The sequence below is a fragment of the Pteronotus mesoamericanus genome, unplaced genomic scaffold (assembly GCF_021234165.1).
Source record: "Pteronotus mesoamericanus isolate MK-2021 breed Mesoamerican mustached bat unplaced genomic scaffold, CSHL_Meso_final contig_245, whole genome shotgun sequence".
NCBI lineage: Eukaryota > Metazoa > Chordata > Mammalia > Chiroptera > Mormoopidae > Pteronotus > Pteronotus mesoamericanus.
Genome location: NW_026555103.1, coordinates 65,479 through 91,552, shown reverse-complemented (window position 1 = coordinate 91,552; position 26,074 = coordinate 65,479). Strand labels below are relative to the sequence as shown.

General features: G+C 38.7%; 1 protein-coding gene across 1 annotated transcript; it reads left to right on the top strand.

The window, feature by feature from the left end:
* The first annotated feature begins 4,054 nt into the window (after positions 1–4,054).
* On the top strand, positions 4,055–16,747 carry CST8 (cystatin 8). Its single transcript, XM_054572905.1, has 3 exons — positions 4,055–4,285; positions 7,763–7,876; positions 16,664–16,747. Exons 1-3 carry the CDS (start codon positions 4,055–4,057, stop codon positions 16,745–16,747), a joined length of 429 nt encoding a protein of 142 aa, XP_054428880.1.
* The last annotated feature ends 9,327 nt before the right edge of the window (positions 16,748–26,074 follow it).

Below are 26,074 nucleotides of genomic sequence, written 5' to 3'. Positions count from 1 at the left end.
CCATTTTTTATGGATCAAAAAGGTCTTTTGAAAAATAAATGTTGGCATAAAACTAGAAGATATGAATAAAATGGTTAATAAGTTTATCTATACAAAATTTAAAAATTTTTTATGAGAAATATTAAAAACAAAAATCAAATGTAAATAAGTTCTAAGATGGAGAATAAATTGGGGAAAAGTCTTGTTGCATAACTTGTATATAAAAAACAAAGCATTAATTTCCCCAATATAAGAAAAAGCTCATGAAATTAGTAAGAAAAGGACAGATACTAGGAAAAATGGGTGAAACATTAATAGAAAAAAAATTACTAAGTCTACATGAAAACATGCCTAACTTTGACCAATAATGCATATTAATGAAACAGAATTGCCTTTGTATCTAATTATGAGAGAATAGAGAGGCTGAAAGCACAGATAGAGAGAAGCAAGGATTGCCAAATTGTGGTCTAAGTTGCTTGTTCAAAGGCTGGTGCACCATTTGTGTTCTTAGCTTTGGCTGGGGGTAATCCAGAACTGAAACTTAGGTGAGTAACAAACATCCTAGTCTCAGTTTCCTTAGCTAAAGTGAAGGTAATAATTAATAGGATTGTTGTAAAATTGAAATGACATGATAGATGCAAAGCACTTAAGAGTGATTACAGCACAGTTAGCATTTCTGAGTCAGAGCTTGAGACTTTGGTTTATAGTTACATCATCACTAACAAATCATTTTTTAAGCCAAAAAAATAGGAAATAATTTATGTCTCCCACAAATTATGGGAACAATACAGATATTAAGCGGATGTCACATTTTTAATAAAAAGTTGCTAAATGCAATGTAGTGCATTCTAGATTGGATCCTGGAACGAAAGGACATGAGTGGAAAACTAGTGAAACCTAAATAAAATCTGTAAGTTAATAGTATTGTACCAATGTGAATTTCTTATTTTTTAAATTAATTAATTAATTTTTTCAACTACATTTGTCTCTGCCTTCCTCCCCACCACTTTCCCTTGCCCCCTCCCTCCTTCCCACCCTCCCTCAACTCTACCCCTTTGGTTTTGTCCATGAGTCCTTGCTATATGTTCCTTGACTTTCCCCCTTCCCTTCCTTTTCCCCCCGCCCCCGCCCCCTTCCCTCTTGTCTCTGTTAGTTTCTTTTCCTTTCAATGTTGCTGGTCTTATTTTCCTTGCATCTTTGTATTGTTGGTTGAATTTCTTATTTTTTACAAAAATTTCCATGGTGCTATGTTAAGATGTTAACAGTAAGAGAAATTGGGTGAAGGGTTTATGGGAACTTTTTAATACTATCTTTGCAACTTTTCTGTAAATCTAAAACTATTTCAAAATGAAACTTTTAAAACTTCTGTTTTAAAGAATAGGTTGTAAAATGAACAGCCCCAAATGAATATTTAACCATTAAAAAAACGCAGAATCTCATGCCCTACTCCAGACCCACTGAATTACAACCTGCATTTTTTAACAATATTTCATATTAATTTAAAGTTATTTTCTTTATTATTCAAAAAGTATAAATTCTGTGAGGTTGAAGGAAACCTAAATGCCAAATATAATGTTTTCAGAAGCTAATGGGATCATTTAAGTGAACTGTTGGCAGAACCAGTAGCTGCTCCATTAAATGATTATTGTTTTATATATTTTTTACCTTTGTTTCCTGTAAGAAAAAGCCTACCTTTATTTAGTTTTGTTTGTGCCCCCCTTTCATTTTTTCTTTTTTAAAATTTTATTTAAATTTATTTTTTCAAATACATTTGTCTCTGCCTACCCCCCACCACTTTCCCTTGCCCCCTCCTTCTTTCCCTCCCTCAGCTCTTCCCCTTTGGTTTTGTCCATGAGTCCTTGCTATATGTTCCTTGACTTTCCCCTTCCCTTCCTTTTCCCCGCCCCCCCCCTTTCCGTCTTGTCTCTGTTGGTTTCAGTGTTGCTGGTTTTATTTTCCTTGCATCTTTGTATTGTTGGTTAGGTTCCACTTATAGGTGAGATCATATGGTATTTGTCTTTCGCCCCCTGGCTTATTTCGCTTAGCATAATGCTCTCCAGTTCCATCCATGCTGTCGCGAAGTTTAGTAGTTCGTTTTTTCTTTCTGCTGCGTAGTATTCCATTGTGTATATGTACCATTATTTTTTGATCCAATCATCTACTGATGGGCATTTAGGTTGCTTCCAACACTTGGCTATTGTCAATTGTGCTGATATGAACATTGGGGTGCATAGGTTCTTTTGTATTGGCCTTTTGGTATTCTTAGGGTATAGTCCCAGCAGGGGAATCACTGGATCAAAAGGCAGTTCCATTTTCAGCTTTTTGAGGAAATTCCATACTGCTTTCCACAGTGGCTGCACCAGTCTGCATTCCCACCAACAGTGTACTAGGGTTCCCTTTTCTCCACAGCCTTTCCAGCACCTGTTGTTTGTTGATCTGTTGATGATGGCCATTCTGACCGGTGTGAGGTGGTACCTCATGGTGGTTTTGATCTGCATTTCTCTGATGGCTAGTGATGCTGAGCATCCTTTCAAATGCTTCTGGGCTTTCTGTATCTCCTCCTTGGAAAAGCGTCTGCCCACAACCTGCATTTTAACAAGATTCCAGGTGATTCAAGTTGACATTAATATTCAAGAACCACAGATTTAGTACATTGGTTCTCAAACTTGGTTATGCATTGGAAATCCAGGTAATTTTTTTAAAATGCTGACCTTTGGACCCTCTCCTAGAATTTGATTTCATTGGTGGGAATGGCCTGGCACTTTTTAAAACTTTCATTTGTTTTTAATGTGCAGCAGGATTTGAAAATAATGAATACATTACTAGTAAATAACTGTCAATTTTGTAATACATACTAAATTTAAATTTGTGGAAAGTTTTGGCATCAGTTCTCTATCTAGTCTTTTATTATATAGAAATACTGTGTAATTTTGCAAAAATATTGGAAAAGTATTGTCCACTACAGTAGTTTGTAACAGTAGAATATGAAAAACAACCAAAACATCCATCCAGATGCTGAGAGTTTAAACACAATACAGTGTGTTCAGTTTGCAGCTTCATACCCATCTGTGGCTTCCCCCACACTGTCCTTCCTTATGGTCAAGAGCCCATCGATCTTTGTACCCTGGGACTCATGCCCACCTCTCTGCCTCTTCAGTAATTTGATGGAGACCGATTTGGGATTTTCACATAGAAACAGAATTTCTGAGAGCCCAGGGGGTGGATGCATTCTGCAGGGTGGGTTATGTGTGTCTGGAAGAACAGTGGAGAGAGGTGCTATTGGGCCAGAAGAACCCAGAGGCCAGATATTTAGCAAGCTAGGATCACAATGCAGGTGAACAGGAAATCTTTGAGGGTCCCCAACTCCTAGGGCAGAAGCAGGAGAGGGGCTTGCCTGGACTGAAGGTCAGTGGCTAGAAGGTTAGAGGTGCCCTGCGTGAGGCAGGGTCACAGGTGCTGGATTACATCACAAAGTGTGACCTTCTTGCAGGGGCATGGACTCAGAAGGTGAAGAGGGAGCAGAGATCAGGAGTGAGGGAGTCCTCATACTAGGATATAGGTGCAAGCTGAGTGTGCTTGAGACTCAGGAGAACTACTGGCTGGTACCTGGGTCAGAGCCTGACTCCACAAGGAGGAAGAACAGCTGGCAGTGGGGCAGATTGGAAAGTTCACAGAGAGCCGGAGCCAGTAACCCCTGGGGGCAGCAATGTTTTAATAGTCACATCCTACAGGCTTGAGACACAGAAGCAGGAGTGGGAGGTAAGGCATACAGCGTATGTGTTGGTGCCATCTGGGCTAAGTGCTCTCCCTAGAACTGCAGACCACACCCACGATAAGGAGTGGGGATGCCTGGGAGCAGAGATTCCTCATGGCTTCTTCCTGTGGGTGGCTTTCCATGGAGGACAGGGGTAGTCCTACAGGTGATCCTAATCACTCTATCTTGAAACTAGTTGGGCTGATGCTGGTGTGGTAAGATCTTTGAACCTATAGTGGCAGGTGCGGCCACCCTACCTCACCTGCAACTCCATCCCTGAGAAGACAAAGAGGCTCACCTGTGCCCCTGGACTGAGGGACCATGACAAGACTCTGGGGGTCCTGCCTGCTCCTGCTCACCCTTCTGGTGACCCTCGCGGCCAGCACAGACCCAGACAAGAGTAAGATCAAGGTATTAAGAGAATTAAAAGTTATTGATGCCTCGAATGCCAACGTGAAGCAGTGTCTGTGGTTTGCCATGCAAGAGTACAACAAAGAGAATGAGGATAAATACATTTTCCAGGTGGTCAAGATATTGAGAGTCCAGCTTCAGGTAAAGGTGTTCTTTCACAATATGCATATTTGTATATGGTGGTACAGACTGAAGCTAGTCTGAAAGATTGGGCATGTGAGAAAAATATTGATATACGAAAACTAAATATGTGAGTGCTCAAGCACATATACACTTTCATGCTACGATAATATCAGTGAAATTTCTATACATGCTTGGACTGGCATTTTAAGTACTTTACATGAATTAACTCATTTAAACCCCAAACTGCAAATCAAATGTTCATGATTTGTGTTTGCTAAGGTTTTTGGGAGACAAACTGAGCACCATGAATATTTTGCAATATTGCTTCCACAGGCAATATTTCAATCTATCCACATAATGTGGAATGTGGAGTTGAAGAGAAAAATGAGGCACACTATCTAATGTATAGGCTAATAAAGTGTCTCCTCCTATATTCTTTCTTTTAATACAACATTTATTTAATGAAAGTGGAGACATTATAATTTTCAGTTTATAGAAATGTGTCTGTTTTCACAGGACCATGAGTTTATCAATACTAGGGAGTGTTGCTGACTTGGATTCTAGTATAGGTCATGCTCCCTGGGGTTTCCAACATGTGGCTTTGGCTGCAATGTTTGAGAAAAGGCTCTTCGTGTTGGAATTCAGCCTCAGTCATTGGCTGGTGGTGAGCCATTAAACCTGTGAGAATTAGATGTATAGAGACCCAAAAGACAAGGTTAGTGTTGGCAGAGCTTTTTTCAGTTTTTAAGCTTTCCAGTCTGTCTGTTTAGCAGAAGCTGAGCCACTTTACATGTTTGTACTTATCACTTTACCCCTTGGGAACATGAGAGTCATGAGTACCATATTTGCAGTACATTACCCTGATGGTGCAGCACGATTTATTGATAGGGCACACGCCATAATCCATCTGGAGGCATAATTTTGTGGAATTTTGAGATAAAGGAATGCATCCTAGTTCTGGTAACTTCTCTAGCCCCCTTCACAGTTTGTTTTTTCTTTTGGTACCCAAGTAGTGTACACATTTAGCAAGTTTCTCCCAAGCCACTTCTGTGCTAGCCACTGTAGTTGGGCCAGTGAGATGGACAGAAATGATCACAGCCTTAGAAAGCCAGAAGTTCAATTAGAAAGAACAAAATGCTAAACCAGGAATGAGAGCTGTGATGTTTGTTCTGGTGGGTCTGGGTGTCAGGTAACAGCTTCTTCAGACAACCTTTCTCACCTGAGGAACTTGTAAATGTCCCACTGCACCCTCATTAATTAAATGAGGGTCTCTAGGTGGGACTCCAGTCTCAGTAGGTGTTAAAACCCTTCAGGTGATCCCCATATGCAGACAAGGCTGAATACCACTTGTCTAGGAGGTACTATAGAAGATGCATACTGAGGGCAGTCTAGGAGTGAAACAGGTGAAGGAGGTTAGTGGGAAGTGCTTTCATTTGGGTTTCCCAGAAGCTGACTCTAACTAGAATTCAAGCGCAATTATTTGGGAGGCCAGGCAGGAGGCTGGGAGGCGAGGCAGGAGGTCAGGAGGCCAGGCAGGTAGTGTGGAGGGGACAGGGAGGCAGCCAGTGCAGAGTGAATTACTGAGCAGGTTACCACCTTGGGCAGCTGGGTTCAGTCTTCCTGGGGAGCCAGGGACAGGGTGCAGAGCCTGCTTTAAATTTGGGCCACTATATATAGGAGGAGCTGGGTTACTTATCTACCAACTCTTATCCAACATTGGCCAACAGCTACTCTGGGAGTCCTTAGCTCCTGTTTGTGGCAGGAAGCCCCCAGCAGGGAGCTCCAACAAGTGGTAGTATGTTTAGGAACAGCATGGGACATGGGGTACCACTCATACTATCTTCTACAGAAGAGGATCAGGGAAGATTTGGAGTACACGGGGGTGGGGAAGAGCAGCTAGGCATAGCATGCTGCCAGTGGGAAGGAACAAAGCCATGGAAACTCAGGAGCTAGTGTGACTGGGCAGGAAGTAAACAGTGATTGCCATGCCTGTCCTTGTAGGCCATGGGTAAGAGTTTTATATACTTTATTTTATGAGCACTGAAAAGTCAGAAAACCATGAGGTCAGGGGTTCTCAGGATCCATGTTATTAGATTTGGGTTTTAAAACTGTCATTCTAGTTTACTTACATTTAGAAAGAGGTTATGCAGATTCAATCAAGGTGTCCATGTAACCGATGCCCCCAGCTTTCCCAGAAATCACCACATAGGAATCCTTTGCTTTTCTCTGACTGAATGAGCAGAGTGGGCAGAAAGAAAAGAGGAGTGAGCAAGGTGGTCAGGAATGCAAATGCTCTTGCCAGGACACCTGTTTGAGCCCTGGATTGGCTGATTGCTGGATGGATAGTTAGTTCCTCTGTGCCTCAGTTTAATTACCTAAAAAAATGGGAGTGACAGTTTTACCCTAAAGGTATAATGTGCCGGTTAACTGAGTTATTGTGAGCAAAGCCCTAGGAATGTACATGACAGACAGCGATCACTGATGAAGGTCAGCAAGTATTAAGACTAACAGGAACTCCTGTTGGTGATCAGGTTCACCCCCATGGTATTTTTGAGGTTCTCTAAATACACACTTAATTTCCAAACCCAAGGAGCAGCTCTGCTGGTCACCTCTTGATGTTGTCTAACCAGCTTCACCCTGACATGATGTATCCCCTTGTTAATTCTTTGTAACTCAGCCAAATTTAATTCAAATTTATCAAGGCTTAGAGATGGCAATGAGGAAATGTGATAGAAAAAAGGGGAATCTAGGGGAAGCTGGAACCAAGTTGCAGATACCCATTTTCATCTTCTGCAGATTTAAATGAACACCATGAGTAGCCTTCACCTTCACTGCACTCAATCATTATGAATTCAGTAAATACTAATGCCTTGCTATGAACTCACTGCTGCTCTCCTTACTAAACACTCAGCAGAGAACAGAAAGATGAACTCCCTTGGCATGGTCCCTTTAGGACTGTTTGCTGAGGTGGTAGGTGGGGCCTAGGGTGGAAAAGCCTCAAGGGGCAGAAGATTTAACAAAATGACAGAATCTACTGGGTTTGTTAGTGCAGGAAAAGAATAAGGGAGGATGTCCATTGTGGCTGAGGTGTCTGTCCTTCCATCTGGCCTACATGAATATGTAGCATCTTGGGCCCAGAGGAGGTCATGATTCCAGTGACTTCAGTTTTCTCCCTGAACCCTTCACTGAGCATACAGCGTGCCTTGGACTTTGGGACCAAAAAAAAAAAAAAAAAAAAGTAGAAGGCCTTGCTTTCCAGGAGGTCCCACACTGGAAATGAGCCTCTTTTCTTGGTATCCAGCTGTAGGTAGGGGCTATGTAACCAGCATTAGTGTGCAAAGGAACCCAGGTAGTGGGCATGATAAGAGAAAGAATGTATGATAGATAGGGAGGCAAGATCAAGGTGAGAGAAATTTTTCAGTGTTAAAACTTTTTATAAGTAAAACACAACTTTTTGAATAAAATTGAACAATTCCTGCAATTGTTAATTGATAGGTCACAGACCGTTTGGAATACTTTATTGATGTTGAAATTGCCCGCAGCAATTGCAGAAAGCTTTCAAACAATAATGAAAACTGTATTATTCAAGAAAACTCCAAACTGGAAAAGGTAAGTGACAAACCAGCTATATGTGATGGACTTTGCTACTCTGAGCCCCATACAGAAGAACTTGGGGTGCCCAGACTCTCTTTGAGGTCTAGATTACTCCCAATATTTAGCCCCAGAAGTTGCCAATCCTATGGCTTTTAGAGCAGAAAGTATAGGGCAGCACAATCTGGTGGACCCCTCTGAGTCTTTCCCTACCCCTCATCCTCAGGACAGCATACTGTCAAAGTCACTTTGATGGCAAGAGCTCTATCAACTCTGGACTATTGGTGCAGGAAAAATTGACAACACATATTTACTGAAGGTCTGCTCTCTTGGATCTGTATAAACAACTCTGCTGTTGCTGGCAAACAGTTGCTTATCCTTGTGGAGACACCAAAGAAAGTTCATTCTTTCACTCATCTCATCAAAGCATACTTGCACCAGGCGCCATTCTGTGTGCTGTCCATTAAGAAGCATCTCCATCCCAGGCGTATAGTTGATTCTTGGTAGGCCCAGCCATAGTTCCCATGAAGGCCCAAAGATTCCCACCAAAAGGCTGACTTGGCACAGGTCCCTTGGCCTCAAGACTGTAATTTTTTGTTTCAGACACAGAGAGAGCTCTGGATTTATTAAGATGCTTTTATGAGATTGGTGAATGCCCTAGGCTTTTTTGCAGGTTTGCCCAAGAGGTGTGTCTTTGTCTCTTTCTTTATACAAATGGTTCTCTACATGATTGGGCATCAGAATTAAATGCTTTGATAAACCCAGATGGCTGCAACATACCTGCAGAATTTCTGATTCATTGGTCTGGAGTGAGATCCAGGATTCTGCATTCTTGAAAAGTTCCCAGGTGATTCTGCTGCTTCTGGCCTTAGGTACAGGAGATTGCAAGGGCACATTAACAAAGGGCACTCGCATGATGTCTAGAACTGCCTCTGCATGGGCAAACTGAACAAGTTAGATAATTTTCAGTTAATGTAGATAGCCATCAAGACATTTAAACAGTGAACATATGTTTCTTTACTTCAAAAAATTTTTTATTGTTGCTCAATTACAGCTTTCCACCTTTTGTTCCCATTACTCTCCCCTGCCTTGCCCAAACTCCCCCTCCCACATCTAATCCTCCCTACCTCCTGTTGTTCTTGTTCATGGGTCCTTTATACATGTTCCTTGACTCACCTTTCCTTTTCTTTTCCCCATCAGCCCCCTCTCCTCTCCCCTCTGGCCATTCAGTTTGTTTATTTCCATGTCTCTGGTTCTATTTTGCTCACTTGTTTGTTTTGTTGATTAGGTTTCACTTATAGATGAGATCTTATGGTATGTGTCTTTTGCCACCTGGCTTATTTCACTTAGCATAATACTCTCCAGTTCTATCCATGCTGCTGCAAATGGTAGGAGCTCCTTCTTTCTTTCTGCTGCATATATTCCATTGTGTAACTGAACCACAGTTTTTTGATTTACTCATTTACTGATGGGTACTTGGGCTGTTTCCAGTGTTTGGTTATTATAAATAATGCTGCTATGAACATTGAGGTGCATAGGTTTTTGAGAATTGGTGATTCAGGATTCTTAGGATATAATGCTAGTGGTAGAATTGCCAGGTCAAAGGTGCCACTAAAAGTGGAACTCCTTTTTTGAAGAAATTCCATACTGTTTTCCACAGTGGCTGCACCAGTCTGCATTCCCACCAACAGTGGACTAGGGTTCCCTTTTCTCTACAACCTTGCCAGCACTCCTTGTTCATTGATTTGTTTTTGATGGCAATTCTGACTGGTGTGAAGTGGTCTCTCATTGTGGTTTTAATTTGCATCTCTCTGATGGATAGTTATGTTGAGTCTCCTTTCATATGGCTATAGGCCCTGTGCATGTCCTCCTTGGAGAAGTGTCTGTTCAGGTCCTTTGCCCATTTTTTAATCAGATTGTTTGTCTTCTTGGTGTGGAGTCATGTGAGTACTTTATATTGAAGATCAAACCCTTGTTCAAGGTATCATTGACAAATATGTTCCCTCATACAGTTGGTTCTCTTTTCATTTTGCTGATATTTTCTTTAGCCATGAATAAGTTTCTTATTTTGATGAAGTCTCATTTGTTTATTTTTTCCTTTATTCCTTACTCTAGAACATAATGGTGAGAATATTGTTGCATGGAATATCTGACACTTTCCTACTTATGTTCTCCTCTAGGACTTGAATGGTGGTGTGACTTATATTTAAGTATTTTATCTATTTTGAGTTTATTTTTGTGTATGGTATAAGTTGGTGGTCAAGTTTCATTTTTTTGCATGTAGCTCTCAAAATCTCCCAACACTCTTTGTTGAAGAGGCTATTTTTACTCCATTTTAAGCGTCTGCTCCCTTTGTTGCATATTAATTGACCATAGAGACATGGGTTTATTTCTGGGCTCTCTATTCAGTTCCATTGAACTATATGTCTGTTCTTATGTCAGTACCAGACTCTTTTGATTACAGTGGCCTTGTTTGATATTAGGTATTGATATTAGGTAATCCCTCCTACTTTGTTTTTCTTTCTCAGAATTGCTGCAGCTATTCGGGGTCATTTATGGTTCCATATAAATTTTTGAAACGTTTGTTCTATATCTGTGAAATATGTCATTGGTATTTTAATAGGCATTGTGTTGAATCTGTAAATTGCTTCGGGCAGTATGGACATTTTGATAATGTTAATTCTTCCAATCCATAAACATGGAATATACTTCTATTTATTTGTGTCTTCCTTAATTTCTTTCTTCAGTGTTGTGTAGTTTTCTGAGTACATGACTTTTATCTCCTTGGTTAGATTTATTCCTAGGCCCTTTCTTTTTTCCTGTTGCTATAGTAAATGGGATTTCCCCCCTAATTTCTGTTTGAAATATTTCATTGTTGCTGTACAAAAGTGCCTTCAATTTCTGAATATTGACTTTGTATCCTGCCATTTTGCCCAATTCATTTATTAGATTGAGTAGTTTTTTGTTGGAGTCTATTCGACTAGTTTTTTGTAGTAGTCTATAGGGTTTTTTATGTACACTATCATGTCATCTGCAAACAATTTCACTTGGAAAGGAGACAGTTTCACTTCCTCTTTTCCAATTTGGATACCGTCCATTTCTTTTTCTTGTCTGATCACTGTGGCAAGAACTTCCAATACTATGTTGAATAGAAGTGGTGAAAGCAGACACCCCTGTCTTGTTCCTGATCTTAATGGGAAAACTCTTAGTTTTTTCCCATTGTATATGATATTGGGTGTAGGTTTCTCATATATGGCCTTCATTATGTTAAGATATGCTCCCTCTACTGCCAGTTTGCTGAGTGTTTTTATCATATATGAGTGCTGTACCCTATCAAGTGCTTTCTCAGCATATTAATATGATCATGTGATTTTTGTCTTTCTTTTGGTTTATGTGATGTATTACATTTATTGATTTGTAACTATTGTTCCATCTTTGCATCCTGGCGATGAATCCCACTTGATCATGGTGTATTCTTTTTTTAATGTATATTTTATTGATTATGTTATTACAGTTGTGTCATTTTTTTCTCCCCTTTATCCTACTCTGCTCTGTACCTTCCTCCCTCCAGCATTCCCCCCTCTTCATTCATATCCATGAGTTGTACATGTAAATTCTTTGGATTCTCCATTTCCTATACTATTCTTAACCTCCTCCTGTTTATTCTGTACCTACCAATTATACTTTTTATTCCTGATACATTTTCCCCCCTTTCTACCCCCACTCCCTTCTGGCTAATAACCCTCCATGTGATCTCCAGTTTTGTGATTCTGTTACGGTTTTAGTTGTTGCTTAGTTTATTTTTGTTTTTGTCTTTGTTTTTCTTTTTAGGTTCAGTTGTTGATAGTTGTGTTTCTTGTCATTTTTACTGTTCATAGTTTCAATCTTCTTTTTCTTAGTAAGACCCTTTAACATTTTATATAATAATGGCTTGGCAATGATGAACTCATTCAACTTGATTTTATCTGGGAAACACTTTATCTGCCCTTCCAGTCTAAATGCTAGTTTTGCTGGATAGAGTAATCTTGGATGTAGGTCCTTGCCTTTAATGACTTCGAATACTTTTTGCAACCCCTTCTTGCCTGTAAGATTTCTTTTGAAAAATCAGCTGATAGCTTTATTGGAACTCCTTTGTAAGTAACTCTCTCCTTTTCTTTTGCTGCCTTTAAGATTCTCTCCTTATCTTTAATCTTGGGTAACTTAATTATGATGTGTATTAGTGTGTTCTTCCTTGAATCCAACTTCTTTGGAACACTGAGCTTCCTGGACTTTCTGGAAGTCTATTTCCTTCGCCAGATTGGGGAAGTTCTCCATCATTATTTTTTTCAAAGAAGTTTTAAATTTCTTTCTCCCTCCTTCTGGCACCCCTATGATTTGGATGTTGGAACATTTAAAGTTGTTCCAGAGCCTCTCCTCATTTTTTAAAAATTCTTGTCTCTTTATTCTGTTCTGGTTGAATGTTTATTTCTTCCTTTTGTTCCAAATTGTTTATTTGAATCCCAGTTTCCTTCCCTTCACTGTTGGTTCCCTGTTTATTTTTCTTTGTTTCACTTTGTATAGACTTCACCTCTTCCTTTATTTTGCATCCATACTCAATAATCTCTATGAGCATTATGATTACCAGTGTTTTGAATTCTGCATCTGATAGGTTGGTTATCTTCTTCTTGCTCAGTTTTTTTCCTGGAGTTCTGATCTGCTCTTTCATTTGGGCCATATTTCTTTGTCTTTGTGCATCTGTTATGTTGTAAGGGGTGTAGCCTTAGGTATTTGCGAGGGTAGGACAACACACTTCCCCTTGTTGTGGTGTTCTATATGGGGGAGGGGTAAGAGAGGGAACAATGCCACTTGCTAGGCTCTCACCCTGCTTTCAAGAGATTGGCAGTATCTACTGCAGCCACAACACCCACAGGTTTTTACAGCTAGAGTTTCTGAGGCTTATTTTCCCCATGCTAGGACCCTGGGGAGTGTGGTCTGTTTTGGTCCTCAGTTGTTCCTACAAGTTTATCCACATGGGAATGTGGAAACACCTGATTCTCTAGCCTCTGCCTTGCTCTCTGTCCTCTCTGTCCTGTCCCCTCCCCTCCTACCAGTCTGGATGAATGTTTCTTCTTTAATTCCTTGGTTGTTGGACTTCCATATAGTTAAATTTCTGGCAGTTCTGGTTGTTTTTTGTTTTTAAATTTGTTATCCTTCTTTAGGTTGTGCAAGGAAGTGAAATGTATATACCTACACCTCAATCTTGCACTGCTGGATGCAGTTTGCTAATATTTTATTGATGATTTTAGCATCTATGTTCATCAGCGATATTGGCCTGTAGTTTTCTTTTTTTGTTGTGTCTTTGTCTGGTTTGGGATCAGGATAATGCTGGCCTTATTAAAAGAGTTTGGGAGTCTTCCTTGTTCTCGGATTTTTTGGAGTAGTCTGAGAAGGATGGGGTTAGCTTTTCTTTAAAGGTTTGTAAAATTCTCCTGTGAAACTGTCTGGTTCAGGACTTTTGTGTGCAGGGAATTTTTTGATTACTGTTTCAATTTTTCTAGGGCTGTGGGTCTTTTCTGGCTTTCTGCTTCTTCTTCATTCAGTGCTGGAAGATTATATATTTTTCTAGAAATTTGTCCATTTCATTGAGGTTTTCAAATTTCTTGGCATACAATTGTTCATAGTAATTTCTTACAATCTTTTGTATTTCTGTGGTATCAGTTGTTATTTCGCCTCTTTCATTCCTGATATTATTTATTTGTGTCCTCTCCCTTTTTTTCTTTCTTTTTTTAAAAAATTAATTTATTTACTTTTTAAATACATTTGTCTCTGCCTTCCCCCCACCTCTTTCCCTTGCCCCCTCCCACCTTCCCTCCCTCAGCTCTTCCCCTTTGGTTTTGTCCATGAGTCCTTGCTATATGTTCCTTGACTTTCCCCTTCCCTTCCCTTTCCCTGCCCCCCCCTTCCCTCTTGTCTCTGTTGATTTCTTTTCCTTTCAGTGTTGCTGGTCATATTTTCCTTGCTTCTTTGCATTGTTGGTTAGGTTCCGCTTATAGGTGAGATCATATGGTATTTGTCTTTCGCCCCCCGGCTTATTTCGCTTAGCATGATGCTCTCCAGTTCCATCCATGCTGTCGCAAAGTTTAGTACTTCTTTTTTTCTTTCTGCTGCATAGTATTCCATTGTGTATATGTACCATAATTTTGGAATTTCCTCAGAAAGCTGAAAATGGATCTCCCTTTTTTTCTTGATGAGTCTGCTTAAAGGCTTGTCGATTTTGTTTATCTTTTCAAAAAACCAACTCCTGGATATGTTGATCCTTTGGATTATTATTTTAGTCTCTATGCCATTTAATTCTGCTCTGATCTTGATTATATCCTTCCTTCTGCTCATAAACAGTGAGCATTTCTTAAGGCCATCTAACCTTTTATGTTACTTTAAATCTTTTACTTTTAGTAGAAGTATGGTCAGTTTAAACTTATATTTTCTATACTGGGCTCATTGAAGATATATTGGAAGTTGTAGCTTTTTACCTGTTTGTAAAAATTATTAAAGAGAATTAGGGAAAATTTTCCTCAAGGAGCTCATTTATTGTAGGTAAAGTTTCCATGCACAATCTCAGTTTTAACGTACATGTTTTTAAGTACATATTTATCAATTCTGAAAACTTTGTTCCTTTTTATTCAAGTTTTTGGAATAATGCTGAAGTATAATAATGCCAAACAGTTGTTCTTATTCCTGCTTTGATGGAAATGTTTTCCATATTTACATTCTGCTCTTATATATTATATAGTATATCAAGTACTGATTTCTTGAGGTCCATCCAATTTCCTTTTATGAAGTGCTATTTTTTAAATTAAGAATATTTTCTTCTATCAATTATTCTTCAGTGTCTACCATATATATTGAATAATTTTCCTCCTGTGACCCATTTGTGTAGTAAACAAAAATAATAGATTTCCTACTATGGGACATTTTTTACATTCCAGACTATGGTGCTCTTGTCTTTCTTTTTGTGGTATTATTACTTTATTTGGTTATTAGTTCTCATCCACATTGACTGACTGTAAGTTTTTGAAAATGGTGACAGGTACATAGATAACAAATGTATAAGCTTTTTTGGTGAATCTTTATGTTCATTACATTTTCTGGTAACAACACACAATTATGGTATGGGACATTTTCTTATTTCTTTGATTCTGACAGCTTTGTTGAGCCTGGTGTTGATGGATACGTCTGACATTCTTATCTCTTTCACTGCAAATTTCCAGCTCTCTTGGAGTGCTGGGGTTGGGAGGGTGTGCGCTTCTTGAAGGATGCCCCACAGATGTGCTTGTGAAGATTGATGATGTATTCTTAGTAACCACTCTGTTGATAGCAAACAACCTTTTTCTCTGTTGACCCCAGGTTGGAAAGAAAGAGCATGGCAGATTGTGCCTGCACTCATCTGTTAGAATGCAGTGGGAATCAATATACCACTTCTTTATTTAGGACTTTTGCATGCATATATATATACTCTCAAACTTCCTTAATGTAAAGAATCATTGGAGGATGAGGTGAACACCATGCATTCATATACATACATGCATACCAGTTCCCTCGGCTCATTCTGAAACCATTGAATCAGAATTTCCAAGTAAAGGCACCCCACATATATTTCATATCACTGACAAAGTCTAAAAAATACTCTATTAGAGATGTAAAGGTCTGTGGCCTCCAGGTAGCAGTAATTGTTTATATGCAACTGCCTTTAACTTGCTAGTATTTTTTAAAAGGATTTTTGTTCCATTTACTAGGACAAACATTTGAGCAGTAAGAATGTCTTAATGCTTTCTTGAAGTTCCCAGGTGATGCTGCTGCTTCAGGTCTTGGGACCAGCACTTTTACTTGTAATTTGTTTCAGGTTTTTTCTGCTCTGGTACAATAAGAATGGGGACTTTCCACCTTTTTCTGTGTTCTGGGTCAGTTTGAAAACTAAAGTAGTTTTGGTTCCCAAGGTTTGATGTAATTTGCCCTAATGCCATCTTGATTTTGTGGTTTTTGTGGGCCTGTGGGAAAAATAGGCCTCCATTGTTCTCCTTTGCATGTGTCTAATACTAAGCAGAGATCAGCTTTCCTTCTCTCTGACTCCATTTGCCTCATAGCTCCTAGAAGTACCTCCATGTTTTCAGTCAGTTATTTAAGATGCCCTTTGTTGTTTTCCCAGGACTGCCCTTTGTCTGTCTGTCAGTATCTATCTGTCTGATCATCTACCTATATCTACCCATGTATGAATTCATCTATCTACCCATCTATGCATCTCTTGACCTATTTATCCATCCATCCACCTATCCATCCCTGTATCTACCCATTCATCCATCTATCACACACAGATAGAGTATTTTGTTTCAAAGATATTTTAAAAGGGAGAAAAGGACTCTTTGAAAGAAAGGTTATGTTAGGCCCTAGAACCTTTTAAATTGCTCTTATCCCAACATATTTGTTATTAGAAAAAAAGGCATTATTTAATTATTAATATAACATATATTAGTTTATATTTGACATAGCATTGTTTTATTTACATTATAGAAAATATTAAAGAGAATTAAAAATAAAATGAAGTTTACATCTGATGTCCCATCAAAATATGATGATTATTCATATTTGCTATCAGTGGTTGGTATGTAAATGGAGACTCCTTTGAAGTCATTAGCAGTTGCTGTTCACTGTAAATGTCTGCAGCATCCAGCTAGCTGATTCCTGGGAGCATTACTTGATGGGTGATGGCCACCTTCCAGCATATTTCTAAGGTGATACACAGCAACCAGAGATATATTTTTTCTTTTTCAGAAAGTAACATGCAGATTTTTGGTTGGAGCACTCCCCTGGAATGGCGATTTCACTGTGATGAAAATTCAGTGTGCAGATACCTAGGGGGTTCTGGAGCATGCCCCCACTGTCTCTGCCTTTCTGTGTGAAAAGAATTATTAACAACATGCTTTCTTCATGCATGCCTCTTTGCTTACAGTTTTGTTTTCTAATTTCATATTAGGTGCTTATGAAAGACAGGCATGTCCAATTCTTTCTTCCTGGCCTCAGGGGTCAGGGCTCCCTGGGCTGTTAGCCAGCCTGATGGCTCACCATCAGGAATAAGTTTGTCACTGAATACAAAGGATGGAGTGAGGTCTAATTCTGCTCCCTACTGCAAGTCTGAAGAGAAATCACTTTTTGATTGGGTAACCTCTTTAAGTCAACAGGCTCCTTTTGGAAGCCTCCTTTGGATTGAGACTCTTCCCTTTCCTCCCAGGTCTTATGTGAACAGATCACGTAGGCTGGGAGACTCCCTGGCAGAGGCAGTCCTCCTCTGTGGGTCTCTGTGAATTGCAGGAATTTGTGTTTCTTCTTATGTAAATGTTAACAATGGTTACAGAGAGAGATAAAGACAGTAAAGTGTTAAGAGCAAGCTGCTTTGTTCACATGTCTGTGGACATACATGTGTGCATGCATGTACATGAGGGGGTAATGGGGAGAAGGAAGTAGGCAAACATGCATAACAGCAAGAAATCAAATTCTCTTGAAAATAATCATTAAAAATATGTGTGTCTAGCCAATGTGGCTAGAGGGTTATCCCGTAACCAGAAGGTTGTGGGTATGATTCTTGATCAAGGTACATACCTAGATTTCGGGTTCAGTCCCTCGTCCAGGCACATATAGGAAGAAACAAATTCATGCTTCTCTCTCATGGATGTTTCTCTATTTCCCTTCCTCTCTCTCTAAATAAAGCAATGAAACAAATGTCCTCAGGTGAATGTAAAAAACTACATGTTTCTAATGGGGAATTATTTAAAGGACAGAGTTTCAGTTTTACAAGATAAAGTTCTGGAGGTTAGTTGTAAAATAATATGAATATATTTAATACTACTGAATTATACATTTAAAATGGTTAAGAAGGTAAATTTTATACATATTTAACACATTAAAAAATAGATATGTCAGGTTTTAAAAAAATGTACTAAGTTGCTGCAAAGAGACTGTTTTTACAGATTTTTAAAATTTTTTCATCATAGTACTTTTTTATCTATAAATCATGTTTATTCTATTACAGTTGTCTCAATCTTTATCCCTTTACCCTCCTCCACCCATCCCACCCTCCACTCCCACAGTCAATTCCCACTCTGTTGTCCATGTCCATGGGTCATTCATACATGTTCTTTGTCTAGTCCCTTCCCCTTTTTTCCACCATTGTCCTCTTTCCCCATCCCCTCTGGTCACTTTCAGTCTGCTCTATGTTTCCATGCCTGTGGTTTATTTTGTTCATTAGTCTATTTTGTTGAATAGAGTGCACTTATAGATGAGGTCATATGGTATTTGTCTTTCATCAACTGTCTTATTTCACTTAGCTTAATATTCTCCATTTCCATCCATGTTGTTGCAAAAGGTAGGAGTCTTATCTCTCTCTCTTTCTTTCTTTCTTTCTTAAATGCAGATTGATTTTAAGTATTTTTTTTAGATGTCAAAGTTAATTATAAAATATTAAAAAAATTTAAAACCATTATAAAGTCTCAGCAATTAAACCAACATGACACCAGCACAGGAATAATCAACTAGATGATGAAATATATTGAGCATTCTAGAGACAAATGTATATATCTAACAATATAATATATGATTAAGTTGATATTTCAAATCAATTGGTAAAATAAGGCTTATTCAACAAATAAAGTGCATGGACCACTATTACTTGAAATAAAACACATATAGAGCCCTATTTCACACATTATACAAGAAATATTCAGGTGAGTTAAAAATCAATATGAAGAATCTAACGAGTTTTTGAAGAAAATAGAACTAATATTTTCCATGACCTGAAGTAAAATATTCAACCCCAGAAGCTATAAATATTACAAGTAGGACTATATTAAACATTTAACTATATAGTAATATCCATATAAAAATATTAAAGGACAAGGAATAGAATAGGAAAGTATTTGCAACACATCTAAAATATGGTTACTAGGTATTTTTTTTTTTTTTGTTTTTGGGAAGAAAGTTCTGCAAACCTTTAATCAATAAATGCATAAAAAATACCAAAAAGTCATTTAAAGCTTTTTAAAAAAAAATAGAAATAGGCAAGAAATATGTTAAAACAGGTTTAGTTTCAACAACAGTAAAGAACAATTAAAATAACGTCATTTATGATTCAGTCCCCCAAGTGTTGGAAGCAACCTCATTGCCCATCAGTAGATGATTGGATCAAAAAATTATGGTACATATACACAATGGAATACTACGCAGCAGAAAGAAAAAAAGAAGTACTAAACTTTGCGACAGCATGGATGGAACTGGAGAGCATCATGCTAAGCGAAATAAGCCGGGGGCGAAAGACAAATACCATATGATCTCACCTATAAGCGGAACCTAACCAACAATGCAAAGAAGCAAGGAAAATATGACCAGCAACACTGAAAGGAAAAGAAATCAACAGAGACAAGAGGGAAGGGGGGGGGGCAGGGAAAGGGAAGGGAAGGGGAAAGTCAAGGAACATATAGCAAGGACTCATGGACAAAACCAAAGGGGAAGAGCTGAGGGAGGGAAGGTGGGAGGGGGCAAGGGAAAGAGGTGGGGGGAAGACAGAGACAAATGTATTTAAAAAGTAAATATATTAATTTAAAAAAAATAAAATAATAAAAAAATCATGTTGAATTTAAAAAAAAAATAAAAATAAAAAAGAAACATCAAAATAAAATAAAAAAAATAAAATAACGTCATTTTTACAATCAGATTAATGAGTATTACAAATATTGGTAATATCAAGTATTGTTGACTGCGAAATGAAGTGGTATTCATAGAAACCTTTTCTTCATTTTAAAGCAGTCTCTTTAGCATATTTTGCAGTGCTGGTTTGGTGGAGGTGTATTCTTTTAGCCTTCTTTTGTCTGGGAAACTCCTTATTTCACCTTCCATTTTAATTGAGGGCCTTGCTGGGTAAAGCAGTCTTGGTTGCAGGCTTTTGCTTTTCATGACTTGGAATATGTCTTGCCATTCCCTTCTGGCTTTCAGTGTTTCTGTTGAGAAGTCAGATGCTAGTTGTATTGGGGATCCCTTATATGTTACTACCTCTTTCTCCTTTGCTTGCTTTAGGATTCTCTATTAGTCTTTGATATTTGCCATTTTAATGAGGATGTGTCTTGGAGTCGGCCTCATTGAATTCCTCTTGAATGAGACCCTCTGTGCTTCCTGGATTTGTGTGACTTTTTCTCTCCTCCAATTAGGGAAGTTTTCCATCATGACTTTTTCAAACAGGTTCTATGTCCCTTCCTCTTCTTCTTCTTCTGGTATCCCTATTATATATATATTATTATGTTTCAGGTTGTCCTGCATTTACCTCAATGCCTCTTCATTACTTTTGAGTCTTTTTTCATTTCCTTGCTCTTTCTGGGAGCTTTTTTATACCTTGTCCTCCACCTCACTGATTCAATCCTCTGCTTCATCTAGCCTCCTTTTGATTCCTTCTACTGTGCTCTTCAATTCAGAAATGATATTCTTCATGTCCTCTTGTCTCTTATTGATAGTTTCTACCATCGATAGTTTCATGCTGATATAGTTTGCAGTAAATTCCTTGTAGTTTCCCTATAGTTTTTGGTAATTCTCTCTGAGCTCACTGAGCTCATTGCGCTTCCTTAGAACTGTTGCTTGGAACTCAATATTTGATAGTTTACTTGCCTCTATTTCATTGAGTTCTCTTTCTGGGGAGTCTTCCTTTCCCTTTGAGTGGGGTGTATATCTTTATCTTCCCATTATTTGTGAGACTCTTCTCTTTTGCTTCTGAATCTTAAGTTGATATGTCTTGATTTCCTGACTTTGTGGTGTGAACTTCTATGTGAAGCTTTGTGGTGTGAAGCTTTAAATGGCTTTTTGATATTCTTTATCCATTTTTTGACTAAATGTTTGTAGAATTTCCCCCCCAAAAAACCAAAAAAACTATTAAGCCTTTTTTAGATGTGTTGCAAATACTTTCCTGTTCTATTAATTGTCCTTTAACTTTTTTATATGTATATTAATATATAGTTTTAAATATTAAATGTAGTCATTGTGAATATTTTCTTTTATAGCTTCTGGGTTTGAATATTTTACTTCGCGGTAAGAAAAAATATTAGTTTCTATTTTCTTCTAAAACTCCTTAGGTTTTGCATATTGATTTTTAACTCACCTGAATATTTTTTTGTATAATTTGTGAAATAGAGCTCTATATTTGTTTTATTGTAATAGTGGTCCATGCACCTTATTTGTTGAATAAGCCTTATTTTCCCCATTGATTTGAAATAGTTTCATCATATATTCCATCATTAGATATATATATATATGTATATATACACACACACACACACACACACACACACACACACATATATTTATTTCCAGAATGCTCATTTTATTTCATTGATCTACTTGATTATTTCTGTGCTGGAGTTATGTTATTTTAATTTCTGAGACTGTATAATAGACTTAAATTTTTTAATATTTATAATGGATTTTGATATTTTAAAAAATAAACTCAATCTGCGTTTTAAAAAAAGAAAGATGGAACTCCTACCTTTTGCAACAACATGGATGAAACTAGAGAATATTATACTAAGTGAAATAAGCCAGTCAGTGAAGGACAAATACCATATGATCTCATCTGTAAGTGGAATCTAGTTAACAAAATATCTAATGAACAAAATAAACCACTGGCATGGAATCATGGAGCAGACTGAAAGTGACCAGAAGCGATGGAGAAGGAGGACATGTGTGGAAAGAAGAAGGGACTAAAGAAAGAACATGTATGAATAACCCATGGACATGGACAACCAAGTGGGAATTGACTGTGGGAGCCATGGCAGGGTGAGATGGGTGGAAGAGGGCAAAGGGGAAACAATTGAGACAATCGTAATAGAATAAGCATGATTTAAAAATAAAAATATTCTTAAAAAGGAACAACATATTAAGGAAGCAAAAATATAGTTTCATTTTATAAACTGATATAATGGAGACATTTGGATTTTTTAAGATTATAAAACCCATAGGATGTTTGTAAGACACACATCTACCATAAACTCATAATGACATGCTGAAAATTTATTGACGGATAAAACTCTACCAAAAAAACTTCTAATTAAAAAAAGCAGAGAAGATATATTAATATTGAGCCTAATAAAGTCCAGGCAAAAGGCATTAGATGGGGCTGAATGATTCTCTCCTAGAAAGCCAATTCTAAGATACCAAAAAAAAAAATACAAATACAATGGCACATAATCCAAATACAATGGTAATTACAATAACACAAATAGAGTGCAAAGACTGAAAAACGTGTCAGAAGTTGACAGATCCAGTACAAAATAAAAATTAAGGAAGTAGACAAGGTGAATAAAAAATTAAACCATTTTGTTTCTGGAGTACCTACAGATAAAGATTTGGCTCTGCTCCATGAGATGGTGAAATCAACAGGGGAGAGGGAAATGACAGGGCAAGAAGCCCTGGCTGCACCCAGCAGGACTGCTGAGACAGTATGAGGGATAGGCTTCTGGGTGAGGGGTGGGAACAACAGCTGACTGTGGGTCCTTTGTTCTCCGTGTTGGTTTTCCTTGGTAAATGGCGCTTCCATGAACTCTTCTCAAATCTTCTGTGGAATGTGTCTCCAATTTCCTGGTAGGACCTGGACTGAGACAGACAATTAAACATTGAATGTTCAATATGTCTACTGGTCTCCCTCCCTAGCATCTTCTGTCTCAGCCAGTGACACCTGCATGATTATGGTCACAAAACAAAAACCCTCTCTTTGAATAATCAAAGGGCCATAAAGTGCCCTTGAACATAACTGACACCATTTCTGTTGTTACTTAGTTCATGTTCCTTACTTTCAAAATTGGATGTTCTTTTCTGTAGACCAAAGGGAAGTGACAAAAGTCCATTTTTGCCCCTGTTCACCAGCCTTCTTTTGTACATGCTGGGGCCAAATCAACTTGCTGCTACTGACCTTATCTAGGGCCAGTGAAAGGTTCTTCACATTCTCCCTGAGGAACTGATCCTTTCCTGTGGACCAATTGGTGTGGACCGTCAGGAAGGAGAGGATTTCAGTGCCTGGACAGGCACCTTTGCACACCTGATGATTCTGCTGATGGTGGGGACCAAATGGTGCTTTTTGTGCTCCCACCCCTGCCCAGAGCCATATTACTCCCTCCGCATTAGGCCCTCCTCTGCTCCACACCATGACCAAGTCACATGAGAAGCATTTCCATCCAGGGTCCAGACTCCTTGGCAGAGACTTGTCACACACACCATTGTCTCTGCCCTCAGTCAGGGCCACTGCCCAGTGGCTGGTAGCCTCCTGACTCTTCAGCCACATCCCCGGGGGCCCAGCCTGAGCCATGGATGAATGAAAATCCCAGGGAGTCAGAGGAAACAGAGGATAGAGGGATGTAGGGCCATGGGAAATGAATGGAGGAGCTATATGATCTGGGTTGCCACTGTTGGTTGTGGGACCAGCCTCAGGGGTGGGAGGTAGAGGGTGGGTAGAGGAAGACCCTCCCCCCACAGTGTTTTATAATCAGGTAGGCAATGCCTGGCTTCCTGGTGACCAGTCCCAGTTAATAGCTTGCTTTCTCAGCTATGATCTTATCCCACCAAGGATTTTAAAACTGTTAGTTATAAGGTCACTTTTATTTCTGAACTGACACCAAGTTTGATCCTTGTAAGTTCAAAGTAGGTCAGGGACAAAACAGATGGCAATGCTCTTGCCCAAACAGTAGAAAATTCTTGGACTGAATGATATGGAGGGTTTCAGTTTGGGAGCTCTCCAGCTTTCATCTAGACACAGGGGCACATCTGCAGAAGTCACACTCCCATCCACATAAACAGGAATGTTAATCTGTGGGCCACTATCAGATTGCCAGAGGGTAATAAACTTGTCCCCTGCTCCAATAAGCCCTACACCTTAGACACTATAGACAGGCCTCTGAAGCTTTCCAACACAGAAGGCACACCCCAACATGTGCGCATGTGCTAGTGATCAGCTAGCTCTGCTTCCAGAAACTTGTATGCCTCTCCCTGCCAAGAATTCAGGGCCTATACCTGGCCTCTTGGTGCACAATAAAGCTTATTGGAAGCTCCTTGGGCAATCACGTACTCAGCCTTGTTTAGCCAGTGGGACAAAAACAGGACAATGGGACCATGCCCACTGCCAACTTGGGCAAACTGACCTGTGGTAAGACTAGCTCAAACTTTCTGAGTGTTACAGCAAACTTCATCTACAAAGGAAGGCCCTGAGCCAGGCTACAGATCAGAGAATTGGTTAAAAGTCCTGGGTTCAAACTCCAACTCTTCCTCTATACAAAGAAATGTTTGTGATGAAATAAGGGTAATTTCTGCAATTTTGCCAAACCTGGAACAAGACTTAAGGGCATTGCTACAAGAACAATCACCATATCAGATTATCCTAGGTAAAACGACAAGTCATAAAAGACTATCTACTCCATAGAGACAGCTGAATGCCAGTGAGGCCAGGCAACTTTCTCAATCTAGGACAAGAGCCAAGGTGTCCTGACCCCAGGGCTTGTGTCTCACATGAGTCTTGATAGGATGGGCACCATCTCTAGCTACCACAGCTCTTGCATCTCATCATCTGCCTTTGCCAGTGGAACACAGCTAAACAATGCTGAGAGAGAAAAACCATAGCACTAAATGCACACATGAGAAAAGGAAAAAAGATACAAATCAATACTCAAAATTCTTACCTCAAGAACCTAGAAAAAGAAGAGCAAAATAAACCCAATGTAAGCAAAGGAGAGGAAATAATGAAGGCAAGTGAAAAATCAATGGTATTGAAAAGAGAAAAACAGAGAAAATAAACAATGAAACTATCAGTTGTTTCTTTGAAAAGATCAATAAAATTGACAGAACTCTAACAAGATTGATGAAGAGAAAATGAGAAGACAGAAATTACTATTATCAGGAGTGAAACAGAAGATATTGCTATAGACACAATCATGAAAAGGATAATAAGGAAATGCAGTTGACCCTTGAACAACATAGGGATTAGGGGCACTGACCCTTTGCACAGTCAAAAATCTGCCTATAACTTTTGACTCCCCCAAAACTTAACTACTAACTATCTCCTGTTCACTGGAAGCCTTACCGATAACATAAAACTGATTAACATATTGTGTGTGTGTGTGTGTGTGTGTGTGTGAGTGTGTGTGTGTAATTCTTATCAATACTGTCAAAGACTATGGTTTTTCTGAGTTTTTTCAAATTGGTGATTGAAAAAAAATCCGTGTTATCACTAGACCCACACAGTTCAAACTCATATTGTTCAAGAGTTAACTGTACTATTAAAAAAACTGTATTCACACAAATATGATAACTTAGATGATATGAATCAGTTCCTCACAAAAACAAAAACTGTCACAACTAAACCAATATGAAATAGATAATTGCATAACCCTATAACTATTATGGAATTTAATTTATACTGTACTTCAAAAGTGAAATCTCCAGGCTCAGATGGTTTATGAAAGAATTTTAACAACAATTCAAAAAAAAAAATTCACACCAATTATGCAGTCTCTTCAAGAACATAGAAGAGGAAGAAATATTCCAAATTCATTGTATGAAGCCAGAATTACTTTGATAACAAAATCAAAGATAGTACCAAAAAAATAAAACTATACTAGCACACATTTTCACATGAACATAGATGCACAAACAGAATTCAGCAATATATATAAATAAATTATTAACAAAACATTAACACATAGAATTCAGCCATTTATAAAAATTAGATCCTAGATGGCAGTGAAGTAAGTGGGAGTTACACTTACCTCCTTCTAGGACCAAATTAGAATTACAACTAAATTATGGAACAATCAACCTGAAAAAACAACTGGAGACTAGCTGAACAGAAGTCTCAGGAGCCATGCCGAGACTGGTAGGAAGGGTAGAGACTCAAAAAGAGCTGGCCCCCCACACACATGTGGCAGTCAAAAATTCAGAAGGATATATCAGCTACAAATGACCCCCTGAGGAGCAAGGGGTCTCAATCCCATTCCAGACTCCCCAGCCCAAGGTACCAGTGCTGGGAAGAGGAGCCCACATAATATCTTGCTTTAAAAATCAGTGGGAATTCCATGTGCTAGGGTGAGAAGGAAGACTGATAGGAAGCCATGTGCCCTCTTAATAGGCTAGTGAACAAAATCTTGGTGGTGGGCACTCATCCTGGACTCT

What these genes read in the sequence shown, in the direction of transcription:
- CST8 (XM_054572905.1), top strand. Translation starts at nt 4,055, where the DNA reads ATGACAAGACTCTGGGGGTCCTGCCTGCTCCTGCTCACCCTTCTGGTG. An exon ending in TATTGAGAGTCCAGCTTCAG is followed by an intron (nt 4,286 to 7,762) that starts GTAAAGGTGTTC and finishes GTTAATTGATAG; the next exon opens with GTCACAGACCGTTTGGAATA. An exon ending in AAAACTCCAAACTGGAAAAG is followed by an intron (nt 7,877 to 16,663) that starts GTAAGTGACAAA and finishes TTTCTTTTTCAG; the next exon opens with AAAGTAACATGCAGATTTTT.